This window comes from Anoplolepis gracilipes, chromosome 1, assembly GCF_047496725.1.
Source record: "Anoplolepis gracilipes chromosome 1, ASM4749672v1, whole genome shotgun sequence".
In the NCBI taxonomy this organism is placed as follows: Eukaryota; Metazoa; Arthropoda; class Insecta; order Hymenoptera; family Formicidae; genus Anoplolepis; species Anoplolepis gracilipes.
Window position 1 is genome coordinate 9,326,096 of NC_132970.1, and position 11,808 is coordinate 9,337,903.

Consider the following 11,808-nt stretch of genomic DNA (forward strand, 5'->3'; position numbering starts at 1 on the left):
CTGAAAACTGCAAGATAATATACAATGGCAGCTTCCGGGACATATTTTCCTGGATAAAATAAATTTAATAATAAAAAACTTAGCTCTTTGTAATGTAATATCTGAAAATGAAGAATGATTATTAATATTATTAAGAGAATTTTATAGATAGTTTGTATTTTAAGAATAAATGTATTTAATTTATATTAATACAGAAAAAGTAAAGGCCTTTACATATAAAATCCGTAACCGTAAACTTAACCGTAACCTCAACCAATTCTAATCGAGTATTTGGCTTTCTGAAAGTCATATGCTCGATTAGGATTGTTTGATTCTTACGGTTACGGAGAATAGTCTGCACCGTAATGTTTGTGCCCGCTCTCCTGCGGATGCAAGCAATATCTGAGTATTGCATATATGCATAAATCTAATGAATTTTCTTATGCCAACGCTTTCAGATATAAAAATTTGTTTTTGACTTTTTATATAGTTCAACTATCCGTAACATTCTCTCAATAATATTATTAATCATTATTTTTGAATATTACATTGCAATAAACTCAATCCTGATTATTAAATTTATTGAAAATATGTCCCGGAAGCTGCCATTGTATATTATCTCACAGTTTTCAGGACTATTCAGAAAAGGAGATTCTGTGTTCTGAAAATGATCATTAAAACAATTATTTAAATAATTAATGTCCACAGTAATTTCTGCTATTATTTATTTTATATATGTAATTTAACGAATTTTACTTATATGTATTTATTGAAATCCCCCAAAATCATGCCAATACATTAGATTTCTATAAAAACATTTTTTAAGGACATTTATAAGGCCAATATTACACTTGTCATACGACAATTTTTCAAGCGTATTGATTAGCTGTAGGATAAAAGAGTTCTCAAGTCTCAAGAAATTTTCTATCCTGAAGCCAATCAACACGCTAGAAAAACTTGTTATACGACAAATGTAATAGTGCCTTAATGCTGCTTCATAAATAACATATATTTACAAAACATCGAATTAATTATAAATTATAAATTATCTCGTTAATATCAAAACATTTTAATTAAATTTTTAAACGTTTATGTAAAATCTTGATATTATTGATAATATCAATATTCTTCAATTATACGGATCTATCTAATCTATTTACAATATTTATTGTTCATAGTCTATCCAAAAGTCAGGATCTATAATATATTACTTCATTGATCGCTCTGTGATTAATTATCTCGTGTCGAGTATGTCTGCGTTCAGCAGAGAAAGCAAATCAGTGAGCGCTTAGTGATTCTTTATTGTGATTAGTTTTTGCACTTAGATCCAATGAAGATCTAAATGCAAGAATCAATCACAATAAAGAATCACTAAGCGCTCACTGATTTGCTTTCTCTGCTGAATGCAGCCTATGATGGCTGATTTAAGATTATAGTTAATTTTTAATTATATTAGCTAATAGTATATTTTATTTCGTTTAAAAGTCATTTCATTTCATTCGTTTTATACATGGCTGAATCACATTATACGAAAAATGTCACAATATATATTATACTTTTGTAATGATCATAAGTATCACGTAACAAATATAAAACATAAAAGAACGAACATTAAATTAATAATTAATAAGAATCGTAAAAAAAATGTATTACACATACAATTGCATAGAATAGTAAGTATCATTTCTTATATTTAACATAATATATAATGTTTCCAATGCAAGAGCGTATATATTGTGTATATTGAGCATAGCAATACATAACCTTATTATATTATAGATATTTACTATATACATATATTACATTACACAAAATTATAAGTGATTATAAAATTAATATCAATAAACCACAAAAATATATTGGTATTTGCACAATACCATACTTTTTAATCTTTTTAATTAAATTTTCATAGCAACATGTTACCTTCTAGTTGTAATTACATGCTCTATTTTTACAGAAAGCAAAGATAATCTTTCCGCAATTGCTAAAAATTTGAATGCAATTAATCCATACATTGTTCTGGAAAATATAAATTCAATTGTTAATGATAATAGTAAGTTGTATAGTTTTATCAATCAAATTCTGAAATTATGTGCAATATATTACGTTTCTATTTTCCTAATTATATTTTTATTTTTTGCAGTAATACCACAAAAAGATAATTGCCATACTAATATGAGTTGTACTAATAAAGATATAAATACTGATAATTTTAGTAATGCAATTGAATTTAACAACAATATAATATTTCTTGATAATGGATATAGTCACAATGCAGTAATAAATAATGCATCAATCAATAATTCTACAAAACATGTTGACTCTGTTAATGCTATGATATCTTCCAAAGACTGTGGAGTAAAGGCTGTGAATTTTAATGTAACAGTTTCCTCTGATAATAGCAATAATTATAATAAAACAGTAGATATTAATAATTCTAAGAATGTTCATAATTCTGATGATAATATTTTATTTTCTTGCAATAATGACAAAAATCATACTAGCATAGTAAATAGTACTCTTGTCAACAATTCGACGATTGGTGTCAATAATTCGAATAACACTAATTTTGATAATAATGTGATAATTTCGCATGAATACAATGACAATAGCTATAAAGCGATAGATGATGATATCGGTACCAATAATTCTATGAATAATAATTTTGATAACAATGTATCACATTCTTGTGATAATGACAAATGTCATAATATAGTTGAGCATAGTGCTATTAATGCCAACAATTCTACGAACACTGATTTTGATAATAATATGATGAATGCTTGTGATAATGAACATGCTCACGATAGAATAAATGGTGAAAGTTATGTCAACAATTCTACGAAACATGTTGATTGTGATAATGCCATGATATTTTCCAAAAATTGTAATAATGAGCATAATAGAGTAAAGACTGTTAATCATAAGACTGTTAATCTTAATGTAACGTTTTCCTATGATAATGGCAACGGTCAAAAAATGATACATGGTGATATTAATATCAGTAATTCGTTGAATGACGACAATATACCACTTTCCTGTGATAATGATAGAGATCATAGCATAGTTAATAGTGCTAACAATTCTACAACTGACACTGATTTTGACAATAATATGACGTTTCCTTGTGATAATAACAACTGTAACATTATAGATAATGATATTATTACTAATAATTTTATGAATAATAATAATTCCTGTAACAATGTGACATTCACCTGCGACAATAATAATATCAATAATTCTGAAACTGGTGTAGTTCTCAATGATGTCATGATATTTCCCTTTTAATAATTCTAGTATATTGAATGATCTCACTAGTGCCAAAACTTCTATGAATCACACACACAATGATAGTGATAATCATATAACATTTTCATATGATGACAATATTATTGACAATATTGCTTGTGCAAACACAACGAATACTTCCGAATATTTACCTTCGAAAATTACAACTGAAAGAGAATCTATAGAACATCATGTCAGCAATAATGTATCTACAACTAATGAAAATAATATATCTGCAACTGATAAAAATTGTTCAGCTTCACTAATAGATATTTCTTCTGTAAATACATTCGGTTGTCGAGAAGAGAATTTATTTGTTCCATTTTCTAAACCTAATGGCCTTCAGAAAAAGAATTTTTGTTACTATTGCAAAAAAATTCAAAGCAAAATTGCACTTCACTTAGAAAGTGTACATAAATCGGAACCTGAAGTAAAAAAATTTGTATTGTTACCAAAAGGTAATATATTTTATAATTTGAAAATATATACGGCTCCAATATTTACAAACATGATAAGATATACTCAGCAATGAGAGCCCATGCGCGGATGTTGATGCGTAAAAAAACTGCGTAAAGAAATTAATTCTTTTCATGAAAGAATTTTTAATTAGTGCACAGAGCACAAATAGACGAGAGAAGTATCGGTGTGGGGCTGAATAGCTCAGTGGTAAGAGCAGTCGCCCGGCAAGCGAAAGACTCGGGTTCAATTCCCGATTCAGTGACTTCGTCCCGATATTTTTTCTCGTCTACATCTCTTTAGGGGGGTATAGAGGGGTTTTTAGAGTTCTCAAAAATGAGAATCTAAATATGTGCTCTGTGCACTAATTAGAAATTCTTTCGTGAAAAGAATTAATTTCTTTACGCAGTTTCTTTACGCATCAACATCCGCGCATGGGCTCTCATTGCCGAGTATATCTTATCATGTTTGTAAATATTGGAGCCGTATATATTTTCAAATTATTAAATTCACGCGGGGCTGAAAAATCGCGTTCTTCGGTTTATCTATCAAGAGGTTTATAAACAAATAGACGAGAGAAGTATCGGTGTGGGGCTGAATAGCTCAGTAGTAAGAGCAGTCGCCCGACAAGCGAAAGACTCGGGTTCAATTCCCGATTCAGTGACTTCGTCCCGATATTTTTTCTCGTCTACATCTCTTTAGGGGGGTATAGAGGGGTTTTTAGAGTTCTCAAAAATGAGAATCTAAATATGTGCTCTGTGCACTAATTAGAAATTCTTTCGTGAAAAGAATTAATTTCTTTACGCAGTTTCTTTACGCATCAACATCCGCGCATAGGCTCTCATTGCCGAGTATATCTTATAATATATTTTATATAATTCTTATAATTATATATGTAGAATTTTAAATATATGTACACAATTTATATATACAATAAAATAATATATATATTTAAACACTATATTACACTACGCATATACCTATACACAATGCAATACGATATATATTTATATATACAATACTTATAAAATATATGTACAAGATGAATATATAGTATAATATAATTTATAACGATAAAATCCTATAAAATTTTATTTTATATTTTTTATAAATATTAATATTGTTAATATTCTTATTGTAATTTTATTCATTTGTATAATCTAATATTTTATTTTTATTGTAGGTAATTTAGAAAGAAAAAAAATTATAAAAACAATTAGGAAGAAGGGTAATTTTATACATAACACAGATCCTTCTTTAAACACGGGAGAGTTAATTGTTTGTCGAAGGCCACCTAGAAATAGTTGTAAAACAGTACAAAATTTTACGTGTTGTGCAAAGTGTAAAGAATGGTTCATTAAAAATAATATCAGACATCACTTTAAGAAATGTGTAGATGTAGGCACATCCAAAGGCAGAAATGTACAAATCTTAGGACGTACTGTGATGTGAAGAATCCATGAATGTGCAAGTGAAACAGTAAGAAAAGTTTTATTCCCAGTTTTGAGGGAAGATGATGTTGCACGATGTATTAGATACGGTAAATTATTAATAACATATGCAAACAAACTATGCATTAAGTATAATCATCAACATCAACAAGATATGATTCGTGCTAGACTTCGATTATTAGGACGGTTTCTTATCGCAGTAAAAGAGTATAGATCTAACGTTACAAAGTTTTCTGATATATATGATCCTTCCATGTATGATGATTGTCTTAAAGCAGTAAATAAAATATCTCATTTTGATGCTGTTAATAAAAAATATGGTGCACCATCAGTTGCATCAAATATTGGGACATACATAAAACAAATTGGTAATTTGTTAATAAGTGAGTGCATAAAAACAAATAATATAGAAAAGCAAAACACCACAGAAAACTTTTTAAAATTAGTACAAGAAGATTATGGGATATCCATAAATAAAACAGTAGAAGAAAATGTAACACAACATAAAAGACAGAAAAAAGTTACACTTCCATCTACAGAAGACATAAAAAAGCTACACTTATACTTAAAAAGCGAAAGAAAAGTATTATATACAAAGCTCCAGAAGAAATTTATGTACAAAACATGGCTAAGGCTTGCAAAAGTTACACTTACGTCTATACAAGTTTTTAACAGAAGAAGAGCAGGAGAAATTGAACGTGTTACTATAGAAGATTTTAATACTCGCGAAGATATAACAAAAGAAACTTATTTAGATTTATATAAATCATTAGGAGCAAATTTATAACAGGTAAATTATTTTTATGTATGAATAAAATACACATAATAAATTGTAGTGCGTGATATACATATATATGTAATGTATGGTGCGTAATATACATTATATATATATATGTAACGCAAAGCAATAATTTAAATGAACTTTTGTATGTAGGTTGCTGATAAATACGTAAGATTCTTAATTCGTGGGAAATTAGGGCGTACGGTGCCTGTCATATTAGATATGGAATTGGTTCAATGTATTGAACTAATTTTGAAGCATCGAAAGGATGCAAATGTTCCTTAAAAAATCCATATGTGTTCGGCATACCTAGTAGTACTAAGCGTTATTTTAAATATTTAAGAGCATGTGTCCTTATGCGATATTTTTCTAAAAAATGTGATGCACAAATACCACATTAAGAGGCACTGAATTACGCAAACATATTGCTACAACATGCATTACGTTGAATTTATCTGAAAATGAAATGGATGATTTGGCGAACTTTATGGGACATCATGAAAAAATTCATAAACGCCACTACCGGCAGTCAATACCAGCAATAGAGATTATCCGTATGACAAAATTTCTTGAAGCAGCGTTAGGTGAAAATATGCAACAGCAATCTAATAATAGCGATTCAGGTATTATGTACTATACTACTTGTTTTGTCATTTTATGTAATATTTCAAAGTTATGTATATATTTACAAAAGTTTTTTTATAATAGATATTAACTATTCTTTTTTAATTTCTGAAACTATCTTTTAATTTCTGTATTTTATTTTTTTATTACATATAGTTAAGAAAACAAAATCAAATGCATTTATAAATCAGTTTACAAAAGTAAGCTCAATATGCTATAACCATGGATATATATGTGCAGAAATGGAGCAAAATAACAATGAATACAACAATAAAATATTTCAGTCTTAATTTGGATCTTCCTCATTCATTAAAGTATGAATATGTTAAGTATGAATATGATATGACTGAAGAAAATTCAAATTGAGATCGAGACGATTCATATTATTACATTTATTGTTGTTTCGCTTAATTTTTACATATCGACATCTGCGGTTGTAGCACACATTAGCCTTATAGTGAATTCGGCACACATGCACTAATTCTGTTCTAGTGCTGTCCCGACATGATGTGAGTGCAGAACTGTGTCCGTGCAGTATCAAACTGCACTGCCAGAGAAGTCAGTGCAATATTTTTTGCTCTCGTACAGTTTGTTTGTCCGAATATAAATTCGTCCATAGAGCAGTTTTCATTTGCTGAATACAACAATATGAATGCATTAGAACAGTGAGCATAAACTGAATACGTGGTATTGAAAATATTCATTCGCACTCAGTGAGCACTAGTACAAGCGGCCGAATTCGCTATAAGTTTCATGAATCGATTTATATATATTTATATAACAATTATCGTAATATTGTATTATTATTAATAGAAGAGCAAGTACAAGGTACAAATAAAGCTACATCGAATGAAGAGTCGGAAAGCGATGCCGAAACATGTATAAGTTCACGTGAGCCTTTTTCAGTACAATCTGAAAACAAATTTTCTAAAATTTGCATAACAAATAAACAACAAAAATCTGTAAAAAGAAAAATTGAGCATCAAAATCATGCAATTATGTATAACGACAATGATGAAAATTATTCTCCAAATATAAAAAAACGTCGCAGTAGTAAGTTTATTTTTTTTTTCTATTTTACACAGCTTTTATAAACTATAAAAGATTGTATACCCTTAAATATTATTTAGTTTTGCTTTTACATAAACAATGTCAGAACATATATTATTATAAGTTCTAATGTGTAATGTATATTACTGATACAATTTTAATACATTTTAATAAACATACTTTTGATATATATAATAAATATATTTTTTATTTAAAAAATGATAATGAACAATAGTCTACACTAGCTAAATTTAAGTTATTTATATTATTTATGTTTTTTGTTCATGTATTATCAATTTTTTAATTTTTCCATTACATTTATCATCTGCTTCTATAATTATAAATTTAACATTTTATTATTAATTAAAAAATGTTTTCACTATTCTAAGGAATATTTTAAAGTAAAACATTAGTATATATTATAAATAAATAAAAATTTATATTATAAATTTGGATGAACTGTTCCTGTTTGTTTATTATTATAATCTTATTAATTGTAATATTTAATTTATTTTGTAGCGTCCCCATATGGTCTAACAAAAAGAAGATGTTGGACAGACGAAGAACGTACTGCAGTTATTAAAGAATTTTCAAAGAAAATTACTAGTGGAAAGTTGCCATCTAACAAAAAAATTTCTTACGTAAAGGAAAAAAATAAATATTTAATCAATCGATCTGTTGCTCAAATTAAAACATGGCTACATAACTATATATCTGGCAAAATTAAGCGGTATTAAATGCACAAATGTTTACTCAAAAATATTTTAATAATTTATTCAGAAACAATACGTGAATTATTTTTGTTTAATGTTTAAGCTGTTAACAATCACAAAAACGTTTTTATTTTTTATTTTCTGCAAAAAAAGGATTATCTAATTTTAGTTAGTTCAATACAATCAACTTTAATTATTTTTGTTTAATGTTTAAGCTGTTAACAATCACAAAAACATCGTTTTTATTTTTTATTTCCTGCAAAAAGAGGATTATCTGATTTTAGTTAGTTCAACACAATTAATCAAAAGTTTACGTTTTGTTGTGCGAATTTCATAAAAAAGAAAATTAGAAAATATAGTACAAAATACGTGATATAGTACCAAGTCATATACTTTGTTAAACATATATTAAATGTTTATGATTATACGTGTAATGCATATGCTATATATACTATTATATAAGTATTACAATATATACATATATGTATACAGTGTTATATATAAAAAATATTTTTATTTATTTTAAATAAATATAAAATAAAGAATGACACCATTTTGTGCGACTACACATAAATTGCTTCTTTTTACAATTCCTATTATACGTATATTTATTACTTAACCTTCTGTATTTCTGTTTCTCTATTATTATTATACAAAAAATAATACATCATTACACTTTTCACATATAATAAGATCCAATCGACATATAAACGTACATATAAAATAAAATGATTCTTCAATGACAAAACTTTCCTCAATAAATTTTTAAAGATAAAAGTTAGCCAAAATTTTCTTAGACAGATTTCATCAAGCATCTCATGTAAAGCGTAATCAATCATAAAATTATCAATGAAATATTATTAAAGACAAAATATTATTAAAGACTCACAGGTTTGAGCAAATTTTTATGACCATTAGTGAATTCGACGGGTTCAAAAATAATTAAAGAATGTATCAACCGCATTTGTGTTATTTATATAAATGTTTAGAGATTAAAGCAATATATTTGCAATATAGTTTTATAATTTATAATTATTTTGATGTTCTGTAAATATATATCTATGAGGCAGCATATTATAAGTATCTTCGAAAATTTATTTCTGTACAAATTAAAAGAATACATTTTATGAAATGTATTCTATATGTATTTCGAAAGGGACTCAAAATTGGTGACATAAAAATGAATTCTTTTCGAATAACTTGTGTTATTTGGGTCCCGTCACTGTCCGTCGACAAGGACGTCTTTATCCTGTCACACCAGAGATATTTGCTTGAATCAACATTTTCAAGTTCCTGAAACAAATAAAGACACAAGCTAAATACCATACATTTGAGACACCCGTTATATTCTAAAATTAGATTTGTTAGTATTTAAAGTCATACTTTGAAACTAAGCACACAAAATTATTCATGGTATATTAAAATCTAACAGATTTTGTTTAAAATTAACATTAATTAATAATTAATTATTATCAGTTATTAATTGTTCATTAAAAGATTAATAATTGTTATTCTAATTTAATTATTATGATTTCACTATATACCACTATGCTAATTTCAATATATTACATTCTAGTAATGTTAATATGGTATTATAATATTGTTGTGCCTTCAGGAGGGGGCACAGGATTTTTCGGGATTCGTTCAGGGAAGGCCGGGGATACGGCGGGCAGTGGTCTCCTTTTATTTTAATAATATTTTTTAATTGCTTGCTTTCTTCGTTTTTATAATAAATAACAGTTAAATGAAATCAATTGGGTTGGTATTTTGTCACTGCTCCCAGCGTACGTATTTACACTCGTGTGTATTATCGGTTAAAGGGAGAGAGAGGTATCTCTCGTATACTCTGTCGTACAGGTAGTCTGATACGCGTCGGCTTATCTCAGGCGCGCGTATATCTCTTAGTTATTCGTGTATCTCGTTCTATTTAATAACTGTCCGTGACGATTATTCCTCTTTAGGATCTGATCAACGACTACCCGTCGCTTCATCGCGGCAGGTGCTGAGCTTCCCTCCGAACTGCATGGTTTTTCGGAGAGGGTCCCGTAGCAACATGACCAAATATGGTTATGTTGCTGAATTCGCGTTTTAGTGCAGGCGAGGAAGTTCAAAGTCGAATTTCCTCGCTTGTACTTTTAGCAATTCGGCGACACCTTTCCGGTTTCGTGTTCGCGCTCGGTCTCGGGCGCGCGTGGCTCGCTGCGTCAGCGGCTCGCGCGATTATCGCTTCGCTCGCGATGCATTCCTGCATCAATATAATTATATGTATATATATATATATATATATATATATATATATATATATATATATATTCATTAAATCTGTAGCCTTTTTTGGGGCTATAACAATATTATAAATTAACATAATTCAAAACAATGAGTAAATGCACATGACAATTTAATTATAAATCTTAAGATTAAAAATATTAATTTATCTTAAATATTTATTAATCTTTAAATGATTACAAAAATTAAATTTACTATCATATACAAAACAATCCTTAATATATGTATATTAAACACAGATATGTATACAATTAAATTAGAAGTCACATGTGCATACTCATTTAAAATTCTCTAATTAGGCTTAATAAGTTTGCGTATTTATACTCATCTGATCATTAGTCCCACCAATAAACATGCATCGAGTCTCACAAATCTGACATCTGAATTGAAGCAGCAACTTGTACATATAGTGATAAAATTTAGAAAGACAAACATTCAACAGACTCTTCAGTAAGAACACCATCTAAAAAAACAGAGAAAGAATCAATAATGTATGTATTATAACAATATTCAGTCAATTATAGCAAATCAATATCACATTTATACATATATATTTTAAATCTAACATATATGTACCCATATAAAAGGCTAACTTTATTCTGATTTTATAATTAATCGTGACTAATATATATAATAATTAATAAATAAACATTTTTCTAAATTAAAAATAACATTTACACATACAACTGTGCGATTAATAGTAATAATGAATCACACAGTATATAACATCAATCAAGATTTTGATCTCGCTACACATATTCTTATGCTGTGCAACACTATGTATAAGTGTGACATGATCATATATATATTTTCAAGTGGACTATCAGCCCAGCTAAATAATCAGACGCCTGGCTATCCAATAAAATAAATATTTACGGGTACTGAAAGTTACACCTGAGACAAACATAAAATCTGGCTTTGCAACTTAAATTTTCACATTGTACATCACAGTACATGGAAATATCATGATATACCATACATTTTTAGATATATTATCAGCTCAACTAAGAGATAAAATGCACAATTTTCCAGCAAAACAATTGTTTTCGTGAGCTGACAGTTATACCTGAGATTGAAGTGTATATATGTATATATGTATATGAATGCATATATGAATATTTTCAAAGGACAATCACTTTTTAGACTTGGAAACAGACTATATTAGACAACAGTAAAA

At 27.9% G+C, this 11,808-nt stretch overlaps 1 protein-coding gene, 1 long non-coding RNA gene and 1 pseudogene across 2 annotated transcripts; all 3 read left to right on the plus strand.

Annotated features, from left to right (window-relative positions):
* The first annotated feature begins 1,548 nt into the window (after positions 1-1,548).
* LOC140668480 (uncharacterized) lies at positions 1,549-2,301 on the plus strand. Its single transcript, XR_012047177.1, has 3 exons — positions 1,549-1,652; positions 1,937-2,032; positions 2,123-2,301. It is a non-coding gene; the product is annotated as an uncharacterized lncRNA (long non-coding RNA).
* Positions 2,302-5,273: 2,972 nt separating this feature from the next.
* LOC140668476 (uncharacterized) lies at positions 5,274-5,964 on the plus strand. The gene has a single exon (XM_072897507.1). The coding sequence runs from the start codon at positions 5,332-5,334 to the stop codon at positions 5,962-5,964; it is 633 nt and encodes a 210-aa protein (XP_072753608.1). The 5' UTR covers positions 5,274-5,331.
* A 20-nt stretch (positions 5,965-5,984) lies between these two features.
* Positions 5,985-8,567, plus strand: LOC140672227 (uncharacterized; annotated as a pseudogene).
* Positions 8,568-11,808: the final 3,241 nt, after the last annotated feature.